Raw genomic sequence first — 25,447 nt, 5'->3', positions numbered from 1 at the left:
CATTTGCACATTTCTTAGCGAGACAAGTGTGTGTGTGTGTGTGTGTGAGAGAGAGAGAGTGTGGGTGGCTAGTTGGGTGGGTGTGTGTGCGTGGCACAGCTGTTAGTGCCCGCAGCCGTATACAAGGCTAACAACTGCTAAATACGACAGTCGACAGGCCTGCTACAGTGGAAACTGGCACGAAGGAACAGACTGGTTTTTGACTTATGTTAGCTGTTAGGAGGGCAGTCACTCGAGACTCCACTGTGTGCCACACTTGCATCTCCTCTCTCTCTCCGTTTGGCTCGGAATGAATGTGGGCTTCGTGCAGCTTCGTGGCGGACGTCAGGCGGGCGTTCACTGTACCTGACGTGCGTCAGCTCGCATTAACTTTAACTTCCAGATTCCAGCCTCAATTTGCGCCAACTACTGTAAAATCTTTGGCTTCCTGCCAGCCGGTGAAGTCATATTCAATATTTCAGAATATTCAAGGCTCCAACTTCGATGGGGAAATCTGAAATCGTTTGGAGCTCCATTAAATGCGCTCAGCTCAAGTGTGGCAACAAAAAGCGCGTGTTTACACCGAACTTAAGGGCCTTTATTGCAAAATTTGCTGAAATCCAATTTCGCTTATTTATGTACAGGGTTAATTCGCACATAAAGATAAGGCACAACATGGGCTGCCTACAGCAGATAGATAGCGCAGGAGTCGCTCCTCGTTCTGCTGCTGCTGCTGCTGCTGCTCCTGTAACTGCCACTGTTCATCCTTCTGCTCCACAGGCTCCTCCACAGGCTCCTTCTACTCCTGCTACTGCTTCTAGTTCTGCTCCTGCTCGTGCTACAATTTCTTCACTTTTACAGATCTCCTCCTTTTCCGCCTACTCCTGCTCCTACATTCAATTTCTTGTATACAGTTCCTCCTTTTGCTGCTCCACAGGTTACCTCCTCATGTTCCGGCTCCTGCTCCTGCTGCTCCTGCTACTATTCCATCTCGTCTATAGAATTTCTCCTGCTACTCCTTCATAGGTTGCTACCTCATGCTCCTGCTCCTGCTCCTGGTACTGCTTCTGCTCCTATCTTTGCTACTATTCCATGCTCGCCTTCTCTTTACTCTATTGCTCTGTCAAAGCTCTTGCTCCGCTTCTCCCCCTCCGCCGCCTCCTACTCCACCATAGCTGGCACCTGCGCCAAAACACAAACTTTTCTATTTACAGCCCATCAAGTCGGCTTCATTTTCGTGGGTTTTCTTTTGTTTTGTTTTTTTGGCTCCTCGCATCTCTCAGCTAAATTTTGTGTGCGCCTTTGTCTATTTCAGTTCACACTTGGCTGCCTTCGCCTGGCGCACTCCTCGCACATTTTATGCGCTTTTTACAGTGCGTATCCCCTTTTTGCATGTCGGCTTAACGCTTCGCCTTTTATTGCAGTGACAAAAGGAAAAGTTACCTGAGCACGTCCTTACGACGAAGACTTCCTAATGCAGCATCAGTCAAAATGTTCCGCCCTTTCACTTATCGCAAGTGTATAAATAGGGTATATTGATTTTGCCAAATTGAATACGTGAAAGGTAGAAAGCGAAATGGATGTCTCTAAGCTGGAGAGAAGACTCACAAGCACAAGATATAAATGGTATTCGAATATAAGAGTGTAGCAGGATGAGATTGTAGATGAGTATAGGAGTAGATCATACAAGTATAGGTATATAGGTAGAATATATGTATTTAAATATAAGAGTATAGGTATACGAGTATAAGAGTATATGTATATCAGAGTATGAATATAAGAGTATAGGTAATTGAGTATACGATTATAAGCAGAGAAGGAGTATAAAAAATAAATGCCTCCTCCATCTATCATATAAAGTTTTTAATGGATATTCATACATTTATGTACGTTTCTAGGGTAACTGCTAGTCGGTCAGTCTCTTGAAGACCACTCGGACTTTCTACTTTTGTGTTCGGTTGCTATGGCATGCACGGGTTAGTCTCTGTTTGTGAATCATTTCTCTCAGCTTAGTCAACGACCTTCGCAACTATTGTTCAATTCTCACTTAAATTTTCAGAGTCGTTTCAATGCCTTTAAATGGGGCCACAAATGAGGCACCTCTGCTCCGAGGAGCTTAAGTCAGACAAATAGGTTATGGGCACGTGCGGGTGTATGAGTGTGTGTCAGTGTGTGCATGCTATGTGTGTGTGGGTGTTCGTTGGGGAATTGTCCAACTGAGGACACAATATGGACTACATTCTTAGCTTAAAGCTTTGTTGAGGAACATTTCAAAAATTGCTTGGAAATTTATTCTTCGCTCTATTGCCAAGTGTCCCAATGGGACAATAGGAGTTACGCACACACACACACACATGCACACACTCACATGTGCATATATAGCTCATGGCTTGACAGTTCATTTCGTTCCGGGCCACATACGAGTCAGAAATATTTGTAGTACATACAAATTCGACCAAATGCTGCTTGCCTATGACCCAAGGGCTATGCTCTTTGTCTCTGCTTCTTCTGCCTCCCTGTCACTCTCTATCATTGTCGCTCTCTATAAAACTCTCTCTCTCTCTCTCTCTCTCTCTCTCTCTCTCTCTCTCTCTCTCTCTCTAACACTCTCCCACTCCTTTTCCTCTCTTAGCTATCCTCTTGTAAAGCACTCACAGCTGACCCCGAATTGTTTTTCATTCCAGACGTATTTTCTCTAGAGCACAGACGGTTTGTACTCGTTCCCAAATGGAAAATGAGCTTATTGGTTTTGCATATATTTGAAACTATATATGCATGTCTATAGTCTCAGGTTTTATTGTTTCTAGCTCTCTCTCGAGATGAGGAACTTCCCTGTACTACTCTAAAACTATCGATTTTTGCATTACATTTAGCGTGCATTAAGCAGTCAATGCAGCCCGATTGCAAAGTCTTTGCTTGTTTTGCTACTAATTTATTGGTTTACCGAATCAAAGTTTGCCATTTTTGTAAAGAAATCAAATTTAAAATGATATTAGATATAGAGCTTACCGAAAAAATGAAGAACTTTTTGACATGTTTTGAGCTGCTTCAGCTAAATAGCTAAGTGGCTTTAACTTCTTGGCCACGTCCAAGCTAAACGCTAGAAAATGAAGTTGAGAAACAAGTTAAACTTCAAGGAACTGGTAAATTGGTAAATTCTTAGATATTTGCAATCCAATTAAACTTGGTAACAAGGTGAAATGTTAGATAAATGTTAAATGAGCCTAAAAATAGGCATTTCATTATGAATCCCGCCAGGCCCGCCGACAATTGTCGGCGCCCCTTTGGGCCAGGTCGGGAGCGATTCATTACAGCTGGCATCAATGCGATGCGATGACATCGCAAATTGCTTTGGCAGCAACTCGAGCCGAAACTTTCGCTTTGCACAAAACTTTTCAAAATTAAATTATTATTAGTCTCTTGCTGAAATCAAACTAATTAACGAGCCGCTTCCCTCTGCCCGCGGACTGCGTCGCATCCTCTGCCAGACGTAGCGAAAAATGAAGATAATTTAAAATTCAAACAAGCTGAGAACAATTTGGGCGGGATAAAGCTGGGAGGGGAGTGGGAAGAGGTGTATCGCTAATGGGCATCCATATTATATCAATTGGATAGATAGTTCAGGACTATGATTCAGGTGGTTTGTGATAGCTCTGTGCATCAAATTGCGTAGCTCCAGTCTCTTCAAACGGCTGCGATGTGGTCTAAAGGTTGTTTAGGTTTTGTGGACAGATGACTGGGAGGACTTCTGGATGGCAGGACAAGTTGAAGGACGAGAGCTGGTTTATCGAACTTGGTCGATTCCAGCGTATCCGAAAACGGCTTCAATGATCTGAAATACACTTTATGAACCCAACTAGCTGTTACACCAGTATAAGTAAAGGAGTATTCTTATACTTATGTATTCTCATACTCAGATACATGATTATAGTCGTCTACTCTCCTATAGTCCCATTGTCTTACACCCACATACTTTTGTTCACTTGTCTTAAATATGTATCTTATATTTTTATACTCGTGCACTCTAGCACTCTTATACTAGTATACTCTTATATATTCGTATTCTTCTATATTTTATTCTCTAGTCTTATATCTTTTATCTTATGTTCTTATGCCCGCATAGCCTTACTGTCTTATACTCCCATAGCTCACTCATCTTATACTCATATATGCCCATATATTATTGCACTCTTATAATCTTGTATTCTTAAACTACACTGTTCTTATAGTCTTGGCCAAACTCTAATCAGAAAATTTATTTGGAAAGACTGAAGCATTTACAGCTTTTAGCCTGTTATCTTATAACCTTATATTCTTGCACACTTCTACTCTTATATTCTTCCTCAAACTCTTACTGGAAAAGTTATCTGCAAAAGCTGAAGCACTTACAGCGTTTAGCCTGTGTGAATCTGTGAACGTTAAAGAAGTCTGAAAATCCACTTGAAACTGCTCGAAAAATGGCTGAAGACTCGAATTTGTGTTTGTCTTCCGAAAAGCTACTTCAGTTACTATGAGAAAAAGTAAATGAAAACTACATATTTACACCCTTATATATTTCTATATAGATATGAGTGAGCTTCTGTAATAAGCCACTGCAAAGCCTGGCCAGCAGCCCAACGAGAGGACAAATACTCATGTGAGCGGGAGAGCTTGGCTTTTTAAAGGTATTTGCGGTCGTTGCTTTGCCTTTTTTCTTTCAGTTGGTCAGTTGGACAGTTCGTAAAATCAAAGTTGTGACCGGCAAGTGTTTTACCGTTTTATTGGCAGTGAGTGGACGAAAGGGGGGCGAGACTGTAGCCAGGCCACGCCCACGCTCTGTGAGTGAGTGACTTTATGGCTGGTGAAAACTTTGCCATTTGGCCAGGAAATGGTTTTAATCTAACAACAAAGTTGCTAAGAACTTTGGAGTGGGGGCCGAGTGGACTTGAGCCGAAGTTGAGATTAAATTGTTGTGAAATGTTTTCCAATTTCGTATCGAGCCACCAAATTTAAGTTGCCCTTGAAATAAAACGAAATCCAATTTTATTTTGTTTGTCTTCCACTTGCCCCCTTCGCTTTCGATAACCCAAAAAACATGGTGAAATAACATTTTAACGCATTCAAACATGCCATCGGGCCCCGAGTTAAGGGCCAATTTATATAAGTAAATCTCAAGTGTTCCTTCCCAGAATTGCCGCTTTTCGAAATTCCCTTTTGCTCTATGCCAGCCAGCTCGAAGCCACGCAAAGAAAGCTCCTTATAAATTCTAAGCGCCCGAAAAAACGAGCTGCAAAAGTTGGATTAATTAAATGCTGTGAGCTGCCAAAGAAAACCGTCAAATAGCTAAAAGAGTGGAATGGATTTTCCTTTCTTTGCCTTCTTTTCCTCGGGCTTTCCGTTTTTTACTTTCAATAAAAATTAATTAGCGCTGTGCGCTGAGTCTGAAGCGTTCGGCATTAATTATGACGCCGGCCCAAAAACTGTGTGCCCCGAAAAATCGATAAACCAGTTTAAGCAGCGCCCATAAACGTTCTAAGACTCTTTTAAGTCCGATTGTCAGGCTAAAGCACTTTAAGGCCTTATTCCGAGCAGCTCGCAGAATCCTAAGCTAAAATGTGATTAAAAATGGTTAAGTCGGGTATATTGGCTTGGTACAAATGCATGACTGAGCTTTTTCAGTCCACCTATTCCTCATCAGTCTAGCTCCCTCCTCAAGTGTGCGCCCAACGAACTCGAGATCTCCAATCGCTAGAAAGTTTAATATACATTTTTATATAGCAATGCAGTAATATCAGAAAGTTTTATCAAGTTATCGATAAATATCGCTATATTTTTGCGTTTTCTGTGCATAAGTCTACAACAAAACGGAAGGGCCATCAGGCTATTGCTCATAGAAGGATGCTATAAGGAAAGACAAGCGCAGCCTGTGTATAAAATATTATATATATATTGTAGTGGGTATTTTCTAGTCGTACACTCTGCTCTAAAACAATCATAATCTCTCCCTCTCTAGTTCTAGTTTTTCTAATTTACATTTTATTTATGAATTCAGCTAAGCATAAATTCTAGACTTATTTCACTAAAGCTTATTCCTCTCTGAGCTCACAGAGAGAGAGAAAAAACAATTAAAATTCAAAAATATATTTAAATATTTCAGTCTGCGGACACTGACGACGGCACTTAAGAGTCATGAAAATATTATTACTCCACTTGTGGGCGGGCGCGTTCGTTTGTCTTCCGCCATGAGCAACTGAAATGACTTTTGAATTTCTAATTAATGTGCCGATAGGACTTATATGTACATAATATAGATTAGAGCTGGGATAGCGGGGCCCGCCGCCACCAGAGAGAAGCCAATTGGAGGCCAATTCGGGGAATGTCTTGAGATTGGCCTGGAAGCATCAAACAGATTTCGCTATCACAAAAAATTGTCATGCACAATGTAAGTAAATTCAAAGCAATGCAAATCTCAGGGGCTCAATCAGTTTATCGATTTAATGCTGCTGTCATAAAATCAAAAATGTAAAATTCAGCACCAACAAAGATGTGCCCAACTGACTGCATAATACTCGCTCACAATGGAAGGTTGAATTTGTATCCACATGTAGAGTTGATTCAATGATAATCCAATAACAATTTGAGATTCTAGCTTTCTTACCTTGGAAAATATACGATAGAATATTATAAGAGTCAGCAGTTTCTTACCTTGGAAGATATACGATAGAATATTATAAGATTCAGCAGTTTCAACCCGAAAATAAGTGCTGCGCTTTTCATATGAAGTACCTTCTAAACAAGAACGTTTTCTTGGAAATTAAAACCTCACTTTTAAATTTTCCTGATTTTAAGTACATCAACAAAAGTAATCAATAATTCAAAACAAAATTGAGAAAACATATTCATATACTTAAAATTAAATTCTTTTAGAATTTAGGAATGAACGAAGAGGAATGACAGGACAGGGATGGACGCATGATGCATGGAGGAATGGATGGACAGGAATGCACACACAGAGATACTGAGGAACGGATAGAAATAAACCGACTGGTGTATGAGGAAACGTATATACATTCAACTGCTAGTTTTTATGAAGTATAAAAGCGCTCTTCATTCAAAATAAATAATAATAAAATACATATTTTTATTTAAAATTTCGAAATTCCTAAGCAAAACCTCAAACCTCAAAGCCAATATACTCTCTACAGTTCCAGTGTGCGCGTATTAAAATAAAAGTGCTATGGGGTCGATGCAGAGGCCTCCCCCAACACTTTGTTACCCTTTCGAATTGCTATATGCGTTTCGCAGAGCTATAAAAAGTTGAGGTGACCTAAGCAGCGGAGGGAGTAGGAGAGTGGGAGAGAGTGTGAGAAAGTGGGAAAGAGAGAGGGGCCCGAGAGAGAGAGCCCCTGCCATAGGCGAGCCATAAGAGCCATAAGCGAAGCCTTACACATTTTTGTATACCTAATGCGAGTCATTTTAGAAAATTCGAAGAGCTGCACGAGAGGGAGGGAGGCTGGGGCGAATGTGAAAGGATATTTAAAGGTCATGCAGCGGGATGGTTACCTTGAGCAGGCGTCGCGCTGCGTCTCTATTTATTGATTTGCCATCAACGCCTTCCAATGCCCATGCAACGTTTTCGGGGGCAGTATGGAAATGACCCAGCGAACACATCTATATATATGTACATACATACATACATATCGATAACTTAATAAGATAAATTCTTTAAATTTCGCTGTGTTTGGCTGTGCCCTAATTATGTCGTCTCTAGTCTGACAGGTGAAAGTCTCGCGGCGCCTGTGCCCGTGGGGGAGAGCATTAAAATGTATATTGCGGCAGCAGGTGGCACAGCATGAGGGCATCCGCATCTCTTTCCCTCTCTTTCCCTCCCTTTCCCTCTCGTTCGGTAAGCATTGGATGATTTATTTGCCATATCTGGCATATCTCGTGCGTTCTTAAATTTCATAAATTTCTACGCTTCATGGCGAATTTATGCTAACAAAATATCCCCTTTTACCTTTATCGTATTGAAAAGCGATTATTCTTGTTATTTTTGTTTCCTGTACCGGAAACCCTTCTTATCGATTTTGACATTGGAGCAAGCCTCTTGCGCCCCAGTATTATTTTACTTTAATATCGCTGCAGTTGGCTTAGACAAACAGAGGCTGAATATAGACTGAATATATTGAATATAAGCAAGTTGGGAAATGTGCATACGTGACAGGTTGAGGGATGCTTGGCTGAGTCCTTTAAGTAGATATATGTATTCAATCAGAATCAACAGCTAACAAGATATTGTTCTGCGTTTGTTTCTGTCCCCCATCCGTTCATTTCCTTATCTCTTTGCCAGAGATTCTATGAATAATCTATAGTAACATGATACTGCTGCTGCAGCTTCAATTCAATTCAACGAATTCCATTTGTTTTTCAGTTTGTTTTCCCATTAAAAACAATAAAATTTAATTAATTTTCCTGCGAACTATTTGCGCACACGCTGAAATCCGAATTACATCGAGTTTTAATTTAATTTCTATCGAACGTGGCTAAAATTAATTTTCCATTTGTTGTACACGTGTTTGCATGGAAATTGGCATTTTAATTGCATTATGGCTAAAACTAGTTGGCAATTTTAGTGCCTTGTATACACATGCCATAAGCCGAGCCATGCAAAAAAGGATTCTAATCTAGTGAAATGTGGAATGGAAAAATTCTGACAATAAAATAAATGAGATGCTCAACAATTGTCCAATGCAATTCAGCAGCTGCGGCCAGCTGCATTTCGTGCAGTTGGACGTCTATGGCTTCTAGCTGGATGGGGGGAGCAGGTGAAAGGGGCTGATGCGAGTGCCAAGAAAATCCCATTTGGAAACTCTCGAAGCTAACAAGTTTGCTATGCAATTGACAGAGAGTGTATTGAAACCTTATGAATGAGTTATCAGAGCAAACGGAAGCAAACGAAGAGGTCGAATAGACTTTGGCTTGTGAAAAGATATTTTATATGCAAAGGAAAGCAAAAGTAAAGGTAACAATTGCAATGACAATGACAATGACAATGACAATGACAATGACAATGACAATGACAATGACAATGACAATGACAATGACAATGACAATGACAATGACAAAGGCAATGACAATGACAATGACAATGACAATGACAATGACAATGACAATGACAATGACAATGACAATGACAATGACAATGACAATGACAATGACAATGACAATGACAATGACAATGACAATGACAATGACAATGACAATGACAATGACAATGACAATGACAATGACAATGACAATGAGCCCCTGCCATAGGCGAGCCATAAGAGCCATAAGCGAAGCCTTACACATTTTTGTATACCTAATGCGAGTCATTTTAGAAAATTCGAAGAGCTGCACGAGAGGGAGGGAGGCTGGGGCGAATGTGAAAGGATATTTAAAGGTCATGCAGCGGGATGGTTACCTTGAGCAGGCGTCGCGCTGCGTCTCTATTTATTGATTTGCCATCAACGCCTTCCAATGCCCATGCAACGTTTTCGGGGGCAGTATGGAAATGACCCAGCGAACACATCTATATATATGTACATACATACATACATATCGATAACTTAATAAGATAAATTCTTTAAATTTCGCTGTGTTTGGCTGTGCCCTAATTATGTCGTCTCTAGTCTGACAGGTGAAAGTCTCGCGGCGCCTGTGCCCGTGGGGGAGAGCATTAAAATGTATATTGCGGCAGCAGGTGGCACAGCATGAGGGCATCCGCATCTCTTTCCCTCTCTTTCCCTCCCTTTCCCTCTCGTTCGGTAAGCATTGGATGATTTATTTGCCATATCTGGCATATCTCGTGCGTTCTTAAATTTCATAAATTTCTACGCTTCATGGCGAATTTATGCTAACAAAATATCCCCTTTTACCTTTATCGTATTGAAAAGCGATTATTCTTGTTATTTTTGTTTCCTGTACCGGAAACCCTTCTTATCGATTTTGACATTGGAGCAAGCCTCTTGCGCCCCAGTATTATTTTACTTTAATATCGCTGCAGTTGGCTTAGACAAACAGAGGCTGAATATAGACTGAATATATTGAATATAAGCAAGTTGGGAAATGTGCATACGTGACAGGTTGAGGGATGCTTGGCTGAGTCCTTTAAGTAGATATATGTATTCAATCAGAATCAACAGCTAACAAGATATTGTTCTGCGTTTGTTTCTGTCCCCCATCCGTTCATTTCCTTATCTCTTTGCCAGAGATTCTATGAATAATCTATAGTAACATGATACTGCTGCTGCAGCTTCAATTCAATTCAACGAATTCCATTTGTTTTTCAGTTTGTTTTCCCATTAAAAACAATAAAATTTAATTAATTTTCCTGCGAACTATTTGCGCACACGCTGAAATCCGAATTACATCGAGTTTTAATTTAATTTCTATCGAACGTGGCTAAAATTAATTTTCCATTTGTTGTACACGTGTTTGCATGGAAATTGGCATTTTAATTGCATTATGGCTAAAACTAGTTGGCAATTTTAGTGCCTTGTATACACATGCCATAAGCCGAGCCATGCAAAAAAGGATTCTAATCTAGTGAAATGTGGAATGGAAAAATTCTGACAATAAAATAAATGAGATGCTCAACAATTGTCCAATGCAATTCAGCAGCTGCGGCCAGCTGCATTTCGTGCAGTTGGACGTCTATGGCTTCTAGCTGGATGGGGGGAGCAGGTGAAAGGGGCTGATGCGAGTGCCAAGAAAATCCCATTTGGAAACTCTCGAAGCTAACAAGTTTGCTATGCAATTGACAGAGAGTGTATTGAAACCTTATGAATGAGTTATCAGAGCAAACGGAAGCAAACGAAGAGGTCGAATAGACTTTGGCTTGTGAAAAGATATTTTATATGCAAAGGAAAGCAAAAGTAAAGGTAACAATTGCAATGACAATGACAATGACAATGACAATGACAATGACAATGACAATGACAATGACAATGACAATGACAATGACAATGACAATGACAAAGGCAATGACAATGACAATGACAATGACAATGACAATGACAATGACAATGACAATGACAATGACAATGACAATGACAATGACAATGACAATGACAATGACAATGACAATGACAATGACAATGACAATGACAATGACAATGACAATGACAATGACAATGACAATGACAATGACAATGACAATGACAATGACAATGACAATGACAATGACAATGACAATGACAATGACAATGACAATGACAATGACAATGACAATGACAATGACAATGACATGACAATGACAATGACAATGACAATGACAATGACAATGACAATATGACAATGACAATGACAATGACAATGACAATGACAATGACAATGACAATGACAATGACAATGACAATGACAATGACAATGACAATGACAATGACGATATTATATATTACATTATAATGATAAGCAGATTTATAATGACAATCAAGATGCTAACAATAGCCATGATAATGATTATCATAACTTTTTTCATTAAAATTATGATTATGATTATAAATTTTTGATGCAAATTCAAAGGACGTAAATTTTGCATGAATCAAAAAGGTTCGCACTTTGTAGCCGTAAAGGTAAATTAACTTTGGCCCCGCCCACACATGTTTTTCAGGCGTGGGGTGTGTACGTATTTTAGTAGCTTGTTTTTGTTTTAACCCCCCCAGAATTTATTCGTATTTGCTTGCGCCAAAATACCGTTAAAGCAGCTACAAAAACATTTCATTTGGGAAAATTTAAAATTTATGCATTTTCATTTATAAGTTGAGAAACTTTCCGAAGTGTGGGTGGATGAGACAGTGAGTGTGTGCTCACTTGTATGTGTGTGTGTGTGTGCATGTGTTCCCTTCTGTGTGTGTGTGCCGGTCTTTGATTTCCCGATTCGCTCTTGAATTGTTCTGCTTTGCTAACTTCGTGGCTGCTCTTCATTTTCCTGTGCCCCATGACAATTTACAATCGAAGCTCCGTTGTCTGCCTCCGCCTGTTCCCGTTGGGGCCGTTGCTCCCTCTCGCTTCACTCACAATCCTACCCCCTCGCCTGATCCGAGTCATTAATTTGCCCGTTTCAAAACGTTTTTTTGTTTTTTTGTTTCTTCTCTTTATGCCGATTAGATTAAACGAGCACGATTTCCGCATCCGCCGCCATTTTTGCCCCGTTTTTCCGCCATCTTTAAAAAACGTTTCTTTGATATTCGCCTTTGGAGCCGGTGCGATTGTCTTAAATTGTTTTGTTTACAGAAATACTTAGTTTTATAATAATATAAAAACCTTTAATGAGGTTAGCCTCCGTGAAGGACAATCAATTATGCTCCACATGTGTGCGTGTGTGTGTGTCTGTGTGTGTGTGTATGTATGTGTGCGTATGAGCATGTCGCTTGCAGTTAATCGAATTTATTAGACCTGCCATTTGTTATCAAGCTAACAAAGTGTACAGGCTCACTCAGACCCTCCGCGCACTCCCCTGCCAGCGCCTCCGCTCCTGTTGCTGCTGCTTCTTCCTTCCGCTGCCAACAATAGGTTCATAATATTGCCAATGGATGGCGTGTGTGTGCGTATATTGTTGATGTGCTATAAAGCATGCTCACACACTCACACACACACACACTCACTCACTCTTTGCCAGTAGCCAGGCATCGACGCTAATATTTATGACCATGTCCTTGCGGCATTTGTTAGCGGACAGGCATCGCATCGTATACCATATGCACACTCGCACATATACATATAAAAGTATATCTATATATACACACACATATATACAGCTGAGCAGTCAACTTAATCTTTATCATCGTCGTTAGTATGAATATTAACATGAAAAACTTTCCACTGGCTATAATTCAGCCGCCATCGGCTGGTTGTTGCAGCTGTTGGGGCAGGTATAAGACTTTATAGCTAGCCTCTGAGAGTCGAGAAGACAACAAGTCAGATGCAGAGGAGTCTGAGTCTTTTAGTGCCCGAAATGATGCTACCGCACGCTGCGGCAGCCAAACGCCGAATTGCTTGTAAATTACATTTACTTTGGGAGAATATTCATACCATTCATGCTTCAATTACCAAAGTCATATATCTACTTAATGGATGAGCACTTCTGAAACAAATTTCAGTTAAGCGAAGTGCTGAAGCTCATACTTACCGCTAAGACTTATGCTATTAATATTCTTAAAGTCAATTTTGTTTACTCTGACAATCAGACTCATAGTTGTAGTTAGTCTTATACTTACTGTTATTTTTAAGTGGTCTTACACATTTCCCTATACATAGTCTTATATTTTAAGTGGCTTTACACATTTACTTCTATGTACATACTCTTAGACTTTGTTGGTCTGATATTTCTAAGTCGTTTTACATTCTATTCTTATATTTTTGTACTGACTCTTATACTGCGTTTACTCAGTTTATTGTCTTTTCTAACTATTTTAGACCCTTATACTTTTATTCTAATGAAGTCTCACAGCTGTAATTTCGTATACTCTGTTAGTCCTATACTCATATACTCCTGGATCCTTATACTCTTTTAGTCTTATACACATATAGTCTTGTACCCTTGAACTCTTATACTCTTATGCTCTCATATTCATACTTCATACTCTAAGTGCAGAGACTCTTATTCTCTTATACTGTTACTCAGTACCTTATATTTCTATTCGAATACACATGCAATATCTTTTTAGAGCTCCCATCTATTCTATTATACTTTGTTAAGGATCAGACAATTACAAATTAGTTCCCTCGCTGGCTGACAGGCCCACAAAGCAGACAATAGGTGCGCCATTTTGCCATTTGCAAGGTGCTGATGCCTACTGTGCCCATGTCCACATCCATGTCCGTGTCCATGTCCATGTCCTGGCCCCACATCCACATATGGTTTGTGTGGCTCTGCCTCTGTCATTCTGGTTCTCTTCTCTCTCTCTCTCTCTCTCTCTCTCTCTCTCTCTTTCCATCTCTATGTGTGTTGGTTCTTTGTGCCTAACTGTTTGTTGTTGATGTTATTGTTGTGTGCGTCCTTTGTGCTTTTTATGCTGCTCACTTGTTGGGGGCGACAAAAGTCGACATGAAACAAGTAAAAAACGTGGACGTCGAGCAGTAGCTGACTGCCCAATACTCGTTCGTCCAGCTATTTAGTCAGACATCTTAGCTCTTGAACAGATCCTGTCTGAAAATTATATCATCTTTTGGTATACTAACTTAGTTGGCTTACCTCTAACGGGAGGTAATACCAAGACAGACATTGCCCCAAGCCAATATACACGCAAAACTCCCTTGAGCGAGCATAAACAGATGCTAATTTCATTACTCAAATGCAGAAGCACAAATGAATATATATGTAGGAATCTGAATGGGCATTGTGTGAGGGGAGTGAATGAGTGAATCACTGAATGAATGAGTGAGTGAATCAGTGAATGACTTAGTGACCCGCTCGGCGAGCAGCGCGTCTATTTGTGATTTGTTTGCTTTCCCTTTATATTTTTTGATGCACTTATTTTTTAATTTACTGCGGCATTCAGTGCGTCCTTCCTCTGTTAAATGCTCTGCATCCTTTATTTGCTATTTTCTCTCCGCTTCTCCCTCAGTTTTTGTTGTAACCAACGAAAGCCGCTTAGTGCTAAAACAAAGCGAACAGCCACTCAGTTGAGTTTTCGGAGTGGTTTCCATTGTTGCCTTTGTCATGCCGTCTTTTATCTTTTATTTTTTTTGTGTACCCCGAACCCTTTGTTAATGTGTGTATATACTATATATACACAATAATGAATAGCTCTTCAACTTAAGCTACTTTTGAACGACATTAATGAAATACAAACAAAAATTATAAATTGAAAATTTCAAATTTTCGACTTTGACAGAAACAAAGAAATTTTATTCGTGAATAATGTAATTATTTTGAGTTTTATTTTATTATTTTGAGAATTCTCATCTGTTCTTGACTTCCATTGAAATTATATATATATATAGAAACAATCTCTTCGAGATCTCATTAAATTTCTTCATTGACCACACACAAATAAAATTGCTTTATTTATTTTGCTACACTTTAATTGTTTCTATTGTTTAAGTAGCAATTTACCTAGTTAAATAAATATCGAGAGTCGACACTTATATTGCAGATCGTAAGCTTTAATGGAATGAAATGGGCAACGTTGAGCGATTTGTTGTCTATTTGGATGAGAAAATTGTTAAGGTGTGGGCGTGGGAAAAGTATGCTTTAGAAATCGTTAGCAAAGTAGACTCAAATAAAGAAAGAACTCTTAGTGCTGCCTAGTTTTGCTGGGTATAAAGGTACAAGGCCCAAGGGAATAATTAATTGATGAAGGAAGAAGTAGAAAAGACAAAGGAAAAACAGCTGTCAGAGTCTACGATTAATTGACTTATTGAACTAAAGATTTGGCTTTTAGATAACAAATATACAGATATATATATGCATGTGTATGTATATATGTTTAAGTATTTATGTGTATATATGTCTGGGAATACCTTCATTTATCAATGGTAAAGTTGACTAAATCAATGAACATGTGACTTTTATCTCGAGCTCATTAGCTAAAAGACGCAGAACCAAAGCTCAAATGTTGCACACTATGCGAGGGATGTTGAAGAAGTTAAATTCTATATATAAATTAATTAAAATGACGAAAAATTTCTTTTTATTTTCTAGTTTTTAACACAAATTTTCTATGCTTCAGTATAGAAAATGGATTGCCCCTCAAATTGAGCGTATCCCCATTAATTAGCGTATGCAAACTATTATTATCACCCTATTCATATTACTTATCATTTCTGATAAGCCCATTATATCATATATTCCCAATCTCCATCTATAACTCACGTCTACAAATGAAGCTCCCAGGGAAACCGGCATTAACTGTAATTTGCTCATAGTATTAGAAAATACTAACAATACTTAGTTTAAGCATGAGTACAGCAGGTACACACAGACTTCAGTACCACATAGCTAATTAGCATGTTGATTTTGTCTTGTGCGAGAGGGGGGCGGGATGAGCCAGTTAGTTAGCGGGTGTTAATAGCTCGTTAGCGTGTCACTCTCACTCACTCACTCACTCACTCAGTCGGTAACTGTGTTGCGCGTTCAATTTGCAACTAATAGAATTGTCACTCACATATCTCATACATCTGTTTGCCCAGCCCCTACTCCTGTCCCTGTCCCTGTCCCTGTCTCTGTCCCTGCGGCTGCCACTGACACTACTCCTGTTCCTTGTCCCAACAACAGAGAACAGACATCGTTGACTGCCATCATTCATGTCGCTCAAACAATTGTGTTGTCGGACAACTGAATTTGTCATGGTGGTAAAGTAGAAACAAAGCCAAGGCCACTGTGCAAAGAAATACTACAGCACTGAATGAGATAGATATATTCAATTAGAGTAAGATAAACTGCTTCCAGAGTGCGTTAGAGTCGCAGATTTCTAGTGAAAAATATACACTACTTACATAGTTCCTCTGCTGCACAAAGAAAATACATAAAAAATTACTTTACTCTTTTTCAATCATTAAAACATTTTTATTGTCAATTTACAAGTCTGTGATACATCTACAAAGTTGTTTAATAGTTCTGACCGTACACAATCGTGATAAGCTGTTATCACAACCAGACCCTTTCTCTACACAGTTTTCATGCACTATTTGTTTATTTCATTTTTTTCGCCCAGGAATGTATATAGTGTATACATATACTTTTTAATGTATGTATGTGTAGGCATATAAATGTAGAGCACGCTTTTCTCTTACGCGTTCAGCGTTGAGCAAATCGGTTAGCAATGCGCACACTCATTTCATTGACTTAATTCTGTACTCGTTCGTTCTCTCAGAACACAGGGCGCTCACTGTGTTGTTTTGTATACGTCATTGTGCTGCGCTCAACGCATCGCCTCTTTAGCTCAGTGGTAGAGCGTTGGTCTCGTAAACCAAAGGCCGTGAGTTCAACCCTCACAGGAGGCAGTTGACAATTCTAACTTTTTTAATTTAATTAAATGATATACGTGTTTAAATAAAGTTTATAAAATAATTACTTTGTGCAAAATTCTATTTTTAAATTGTTAACCATATTTTTGTACCAAATGGTGTATGTATATATTCCGTTATAACAACTGCGCATGACTATGTTCAACATGTGTTAATGGAGAAGCGATCTTCACAGCATGCTCAGCTGTCTTCAAAATGTACTGTCTCCGTCTCGTTTTCACTTATCACAATCGTGCTGTCTTGCTTTACATTTTGTATAGGTCATTTGGCAGCGCTCTTCTCGACGCCTCTTTAGCTCAGTGGTAGAGCGTTGGTCTCGTAAACCAAAGGCCGTGAGTTCAACCCTCACAGGAGGCATCGTGAATAGAAAGTTTTTTTTTTTTTTTTTTTTTTTTTATTAATATAATTTAATGGAAAAAGTTTTTAAAAAATAATATTTATATGTTGTCAGAAGTTAAAGTTTGTTTTTTGTTCGCTGAACTTCCAGTTTCAGCAAATTCAACGACGCAAAAACTTTATGTTAGGGGGAAACAAATAAGGAGAAAAGCATGTTTTGGCGCCAATTCAGGGGAATCATCAAGTGGCGCTCTGAAGAAACCTAATTGTGTCGGAGGCATAAATAGCTCTCATGCGCAATTATTTGCCTCTACTGTTATTTTACGACCCACATACATACATATATGCACACACATTCAGACTCATACATATACATGGGCGCACGTTCGAGCCTTTAAAACTAACGGCAAATAAGAGTTGTACGTTCTGTTTTGGAGTGTAGCATATGTGTGTGTATGTATAAGTATACGTGTGTATGGTAAGTGATGCGGGCGCTCGGCTCGTAAAAACTAATACATATACATAGCTGACCCGTGCTAATGTCCATGTGTCTCTGTGTGTGTGGGTGTGTGTGTGGGTGCGTGTGTGCGTGTGAGTGCGTGAGGTACACACGCAATGACATTTGTTTGCGGATGTTGGGAGCGAAATTAAGGCAAATGCTTGTGACGCCATTAAAATGGAAAATAAAAATAAATTCAAGCATGCGAATAAATCAGTTGAAACAGCTTAACCTTTAATATAATATACGGACGCCCAGCGGGAATGCTTTTAATTAATCTAAGGCGTGTTTGCATTCTGAAGCCAGCCGCTATTTCGGCCAAGGCTATTTACGCGTTATGTTAAATACTTTCTTCCAGCTGTTAACAACTGTGGAATTCCACTGCTCCGCCTTTGTCTATTTATACAAAATTGTTTTTCTTAAAGGGAAGATCTTCTGCTTGCGCCAAGTGTTGGCATATACGCCATGTTTGTGATTCGGGTTCAAACCCCGCTTAAGGAATTTGGGCAACGAAATCCCATTAAATGTTAATTGACTCTATTTTTATTTTTTTTTTTTAACATTTTTTAAGTTACTTTACAAAAACAGTTTTTGTCTTTCTCTGTTAACAACTAAATAAATTTTAATAGCTCTCCTTTGACTTATTTTCTATTTATAGAATAATGTTTTTTTTTTTTTTTTCATTTCCTTAAAGCCTTGGCTCTTGCCCTCGCGTGCGCACACGCCATGCTTGTTGTTGGAGGTTCAAACCTCGTTCAATTAACTTAAAAAAATTCATTAGGCTTTAAATTTATTAAATTTAGTTCAGCTTCATTTTCAAAATCCGAGCATTTTTTGACATAGCTATTCATAATTAATGTAAAACACTGTAAAAACGTAATGCTTTTCACTCTTTCCTTGTCTATTTATAGATTAATTGTTTTCGTTCTCGCACGCAGGCTTCTGTCTTGTAGAAGCAGTGCAGTGGCTTAGTGTGATGCGCACACGCAGAAGCTAAGCTGTGCTTGTGGTGCGAGGTTCAATCCCCGCTTGGCGAAGTTTTTTAATGCAGTTTTAAGTGAAGAGCTTTCAGCTAAACTTTCAGTGCACATTTGCAGCTTGCAGCATATGAGCGCATTCAGTGAGCAACGCCTACTTAGCGCTTTGAGTGCTGTGAACTGTCATAAGCGCCACGCTTCAGCCTTTTCAATTAAAAAGTTTTTAATGTCAATTAATGCGGGGCGATGCTATGGGATGCGATGCGAATATCTCAAATTAGGCCCATCATGAAGGGGGAAAGTGTACCTTTTCGCCACTTGCCACTTCACTTCCGTGTATAACTGAAAATAACTCATCTTAGCATTGAGAGTGAGCGTGTGAGGGTGAGCTAACGGTAAATTAATGCTATATTTGCGCCTTGGCCAAAGAGTGCTTCAGCTTCAGCTAAAGGGCTAACAAAGTGGTTGACAGGGGGAGGGGGAGAGTCGCTCACTTCTTCAGTTCGCTGACATAAATTTAAAGCGTCTTTCGCCACGACCTAGGCGCAAATGCGTATTTATGAATTAATAAGGCAGCTGATGGAGCCTTGTGCTCGGCATTAGCCCTGCTGGGGCTGAAACTAATTGAAGGTGACAGACAGGGCGACAGACAGAGAGAGACAGAGACAGAGACAGGTGGCATCAGCAACATTGTTGCCTTTTGCCGGCTTAGCTGGCGCTGCCATTGATAATGAAGACGGACGGACGGAGAAGGCCTGCCTGGTGACGTCCTGGCCAAATCAAATCAAGGTAATTTAGCGTAAAAGACAAAAAGGCATCATTTCATCTCCATACGCTCACAGACTGCTACGCCTCATCTGAATTTATGGGCGTGGCATGGCTGTCTGTAATTTATATGCGTATATCTAACCTTTTCGTTTCTTTATTTTTGGGTTTGGATTTTTCGCTGTGCCTGACATCTGCGCACTTTGCATATTATGTTAGTCCTGGGCATATATAGTCAATAAACAGAACCCCCTCAAAAAAAAAAGAAAAAAAAAAAAAAAAAAAAAGAAGCGCAATACGTGAGTCGCCTCAGGTAGAAGGTGCTTAGTATGCAGCTGACGCAGACGGTGACCCACTCACACACACACATCAGCACAGCACGGTCGCACACCTGTACCCACACCTATCCATCCACTCGTCTGTCTTTCACTGCCTAATGCTTCCTGATTTCAAAGAGAACGAGCGCTGCAGTTTCTTTTCCTTCGTCTTTGCACTTGCTCCATTTGCTTTGGCTTTGGCTTTGGCTTTGGCTTTGGCTTTGGCTTTAGATCTGAAGCATACTTCAACACCTTTTGCCTTTTCTCGCTTAATTTCAACATTTGCATACTCTAAATCCATTGATATAGGATGAGCAGGGTATATAGGTTATGTGCGTATGTATGTAACAGGCAGAAGGAGGCGGGGATGCTGTGATTTGTCATAAAGATCAACAGCTAAAGTTTACGTCATCTGGAATATAAGAGTGTAAGAGCATGAGATTATAATGTTGAAACAGAAACAGAGATATACGAATACCTATATACCTAGATATTCTGAGTAGTGCTTTAAGTTGTGCTGGAGTATAAATATGTAAGAGTCAAGTGTAAATAGTAAAAGCGTATAGCTATATATACATATAAATATAAAGGTATATGATATACATATATAATATTACAGCATTATACAAATATAATAGTATAAGAGTATTCAAGTTGTAATATATAAGATATAAGAATACTAGTTCAAAACTTAAAATTGTATATGAGAACACTTTTATAAATATAACTGTATTAGAGTATGATTATTAGCGTATGATTATATCAGACTACACTAGACTTTAGATTTTATATGAGCATAAAAGTATAAGATTTAAAGTGAGGCTCTTATTCTACTCTTGTATAATATTATAAGAGAAATAAAGTATAAGAATGTAGAATATGATAGTATTAGATAACTAGAGTATAGTAGAGTAGTAGTACAAGGGCATAATAGAAGTCGAGTATAAGATCATGGGAGTATTCAATATTAAAATGAAATACATGCAGCAAAAGAGTACAGCATTTAAAGAGTATAAGAGTTGCACTCATATGCTACTATATTTTCACACAGAGGATTGGTCTAAGCTGTGCATATGTTCCACACACACACACACACAGACACATAGAGAGATGAGCTGCGTTAATAGGTCAGGATAATTGCTAGTCAGGCACACCCGACTGGAGCACTTATACTTATTAGCACTAGTCATAGCTCGTTGTGGCCTCTGCTGCTGTTGGCTCTAAGCTGGGCGATGCGCGCGTGCCGATAGGACTTGGGGCGTGGGGCGTGGGGTGTGGGGTGTGGGGTGTGGGGTGTGAGGTGTGGGGAGTGGGTGTTCTTTGTGCCACGCCTCCTCCCGCTGTCGCTGTCGCTGTCGCTTCCTCGCACTCGACTAGCTGTGTGTAAGTAAATGATTGTAGTCTGCCTTGAATTTAAACAAATGCCAGATTGTTGTCGCTTTTTCATCTCGCTGCCTTTTCAGTTATTTAAATTATTTGTTTGTTGCCGTTTCACTGCCTTCGACATTTGCGGGGCGATTCCCAGCCAGCCTCATGCACCTCTTTATGGTCGACTGTTCAACGTTTCCTGCATTATTAATGCACTAATGAGTTTTTTGTTGCTTATTTTTGTTTTTTTTTTTTGTTTTTTTTTTTTTTTGTGCGAGTAGTGCGAGCAGTTCATAAATTTGATTGCAACAATGAATAAATGAAATGTCATAAATATCTAATTAGGACCGTGTCGAACTGACTGAAAGCACTGCCAATTAAATTGCCAAATTGAATTTGTGGACAGAGCGTGGTCATCGCCCATCCATCCTCGCATTATATATTCCATTGGGCCTCGGGCTATAAGGATATATGGGTTAAGGCATAATGTATTTGATAGGAGGAGGCGGGGCAGATTACCTGTTGTATTATCCGTCTTCAAGCTTATTCCGGTTAGTTCGTCAAGAGTCTTCTCTATTTCTCGAGAACTATAAGAGCTATGGTCTTGAAATTTGAAATATGTATTTATATACCAAATCTAAAAGTATATAAATATAATTTTTTTTTTTTTCATTTGATATTTGATTTTATGAACAAAAGCGTTTGCTTTTTGAAGATTTCTTATGAGGAGTTGAAGGACCTCCGTCAAGGTACTACCTAGTCCTCCCAAAATCACCAAATTCAGACACCTTCCATAATCTACAAGTCAATTGAAATAATGCCATATCTAATGTTATAGTTATTTTTATTGGTATTACATATATTATTTATATTTTTACATAGTGTTAGCTTTTGTTTTGTTCGCACTTTGATAAACTTGTTGTTGACCTCTACATAGCGTCTACATTTGGATTCATAATACATTTTAGTTTTTATTTCGTTTTTGGAGCTCATTAATACATTGTTCATATCTTCTGCTTCTTTTACTTTTACTCAAATACTCATTCAATGCACTTTGAACTTAATACTAAACATTTATAGATATACATATTTATATATATATATATCATATATATTCAATATCGACAATTGATTTGCATGCGATTTCGATTTTTACACTTTTTTATTTGTTCTTCCAAGAATTTTTCAAATATTTTTACTTTGCGCTAAACCGAAAATCATAAATAACAATTTTCTTTCTTATTATTTTTAAGATCGTTGATATTTTATATAGTTTGATTGTTATCTGGTTTCAAGTTGAAACAATAAATTTATTAATAATTTTTTTCTTTACTTTATTTCAGCAAATTTTGTTTAATGGAAGTTTATTAGACCGAATATTTCTTGATATTTATAACACATATTTAACAAATCGAGTAGAAGATAGAGATAAAATATATTAATATGTGATAAGCCATAAATATTTATAACTATATAATACTTCATTCCTTAAAGCCGCTAAAGTTTCAATAAATTATTAAAAATTATGATATTCAAATTATAGTAAAATCTATTCAAATTTGATATTTGTAAACGAGATATATCTACTTATAAATTCTGATCCATTGATTTTCTCTATGCCAATTTTTAATTGAATGCAAAAAAAAACTAAAAGAATTTCATTGATTTACTAGACAATTGGATGACAATATTTTATAGAGCTTACATTTGGCAAGATATACATATATACTTATTAAATTGTATTCGATTTTTCAATATTTTTAATTTCATCCATTATCCTGATTAAATGTTCAATTATCTATTTTCCGAAGCATTTCAAATAATTTCCGGTGTGGCTTTTCTGCCCTGAACCCAGGTGCTAAAGCGGGTTCCCGCGTATATAAGTATCGGATAGAAGTGCTCTATAGCATAAAGTTCCCGTTCAAAGGGACAAAGTAAAAGTCATGCCATAGTTCAAACGGGTTTTCAGAGCCTATCGTCCCTCTGAAAGCGTCTTTCTCGAAAACTATAGAAGCCAAAAGTTTTAAATTTGAATTATATATTTCTAAATTTAAAGATAAATGGTAAATAAATATTTTCTTTCAAAAACTCAACAACAACAAAAATCTGGCATTCGCAGCACAATTTTATGACCTAGCTCAGGGTTCAGGGCATCTCCGGTCGCACACTCACATCTAGAGCCGTATTTCTGTTGTTGTACTATGATATATACATATATAACATATATATATATGTATGTATTTAATATAATATTGAAATTGATTTTGCTAATTACTTTAATGCTTGAACTATTTGTGGAGTACATTTGTTATCGAATAGTCTAATACTCTAAGTTTGCAATTCTCTTAATCGGTGTGAGTAAGAAGTCGTTAAAAGTAAATTTTCCTTTACTGATTTTCCATTATTTTGGTTGTGACCCGTATTTAAATAGTTCCTTGTTGTAGTTGTGGCCGTAAGATCGTTGATAAATTCTTCCAAATCTGGCCCTACCTTATATAAGTATAAATTTGTTATGTGTTCTTGTTGTAAATTTATTTCTAGATTTTCTTCAAATTACGTCTGTTTGTTTGTTTGCTTCTGGTTTCTTTCATTAGCTCGCTCATTGCTCAATTCAAAATTCTAAAATTTTCAAATTTCGAAACTTCCGAATTTCCTGTTTCTGTTTCGGGTTCTGTTTAGCCTTTTACGCATCTTTCATAGGCGTGAATTTCGATTGTTATTATTCATCAGCCTGTCTTTATAGGATTCCATAATTCCTCGTATATTTCATTAGCTTTGATTGATTGGTAAATAAATGGGCTTCTGCTTGGATTGTTCTCGGGTGTTTGCCTTTGAGGGAATTGTTTACTTAATGTTTACGCTTGAGATGCTGTCATGTTGGAATATACATATATTAAGGTGGGCTTAAATCATGCCAGACATTGGGATGCTTTCTAGACCATACTCTAAAGTCTCTCTCGATGCTCGGAAGAGCTACTCAGATTTGTTCCCATACAAAAGAAAATGAATTTGTAAAAAATAATTTATACGTATATAGAACTTATCGATTTCGTTAATACTTGTCCGTTGCCTTGGCAGGAGGCGTTTTGACTTTTACTTTTGGATCGTATCACAAGCTTAAGAAGATTATAGGAAACCCGTCCGCTCTGCTTAATCCCGTATGAAGACAAATTCATTGTAATGATTCCAGCGATTCTCCTCCGTGTCTACGCCGGGCTTGGGCTCTGCCGCGGATCCAGCCGTGCCGGAACCGCAGCTGCCGGCCATGCGATAGCCGTGCTCGTGCAGATTGTCGAACGCCTGCTCGATGAAGCAGTGCTTGAGGAAGAAGCGCGACGTGTACCGGTCCGGGCCACCATGGTCCGGATCCCGGGACTCGTTCAGCGTGTCGCCAAACACCTCGCGGCACTGCGCCACCCGCCCACAGACCAGAATCCGCGACAGCTTGCGGAACTTGACGTCGGCCAGGCCGTCCTTGCCGAACTGGAAGCTGCCGCGATAGCCGATTGTGATGCAGCCCGGTGGGCGGGCATCCCGATCGCCGCGAATGCACTCCAGCATCGCCGTCAGCTTGAAGTGCTCGGCCTCGCGCAGCAGGCGCTGCCGTTCGCGGAAGCCCTCCGGCAGATTCAATGCCTTGTCGCGCAAAAAGTCCAGTATGTAGCGGAAGAGGACGCCGTCGCGGTCCAGAAAATAACGGCCCTTGCTGTCCTTGGCCAGGGAGTCGCGCCCCTCGGGCCCCTCGAACAGCTCGCACAGCAGCGTGCCCTTCTCCTGCAGCAGGGTATTCAGCGTCGTCGTATAGTGCACGCCGCCCACATTTAGCTCCACGATTTCGGGCATGTCGATGCTTGCTTCAAAGTGTCAAACTTTCGAGCTCTCTCAACTGTCTTTGCACTTACTGACTGTGTTTACAGTTACAATTATTTACAGTTGCCTTCGAGCGCATATGGCAAGCCTAAAGGCTTTGCTTGACTGATGTCTCTATCTCTCTCTCTCTCTCTCACACACACACACGCGTGCACGCACTGCTCTGCTTGCTGTTGCTGCAGTTGCAATTTTTTGGCGCTGTTGCTGCTGTTGTTGTTGTTGGTTTTGGCACGCGTTTTGTTATTTGCTTGAACTTCGCTCGAACGGTTCTTCTCCTGTTTAGTCCGCTACGCGCGTCCGCACTCGCTCAGCTCTCGTATCGAACTGCGGGGTTGCTCTCGTTG

The 25,447-nt window shown here is 39.2% G+C and overlaps 1 protein-coding gene and 2 non-coding genes across 3 annotated transcripts; 2 read left to right on the top strand and 1 right to left on the bottom strand.

Moving 5' to 3' along the window:
- The first annotated feature begins 16,875 nt into the window (after window positions 1-16,875).
- TRNAT-CGU (transfer RNA threonine (anticodon CGU)) lies at window positions 16,876-16,947 on the top strand. Its single transcript has one exon. It is a non-coding gene; the product is annotated as a tRNA-Thr (tRNA).
- A 309-nt stretch (window positions 16,948-17,256) lies between these two features.
- TRNAT-CGU (transfer RNA threonine (anticodon CGU)) lies at window positions 17,257-17,328 on the top strand. Its single transcript has one exon. It is a non-coding gene; the product is annotated as a tRNA-Thr (tRNA).
- Window positions 17,329-22,058: 4,730 nt separating this feature from the next.
- On the bottom strand, window positions 22,059-25,447 carry Ktl (BTB/POZ domain-containing protein Ktl). Its single transcript, XM_018000907.2, has one exon. The coding sequence runs from the start codon at window positions 25,074-25,076 to the stop codon at window positions 24,384-24,386; it is 693 nt and encodes a 230-aa protein (XP_017856396.1). The 5' UTR covers window positions 25,077-25,447; the 3' UTR covers window positions 22,059-24,383.

Source organism: Drosophila arizonae, chromosome 2 (assembly GCF_054131065.1).
Source record: "Drosophila arizonae isolate 15081-1271.41 chromosome 2, UAZ_ARI_1.0, whole genome shotgun sequence".
Classification (NCBI taxonomy): Eukaryota; Metazoa; Arthropoda; class Insecta; order Diptera; family Drosophilidae; genus Drosophila; species Drosophila arizonae.
This window is presented reverse-complemented; position numbering and strand designations above follow the sequence as displayed.

What these genes read in the sequence shown, in the direction of transcription:
- Ktl (XM_018000907.2), bottom strand. Translation starts at nt 25,076, where the DNA reads ATGCCCGAAATCGTGGAGCTAAATGTGGGCGGCGTGCACTATACGACG.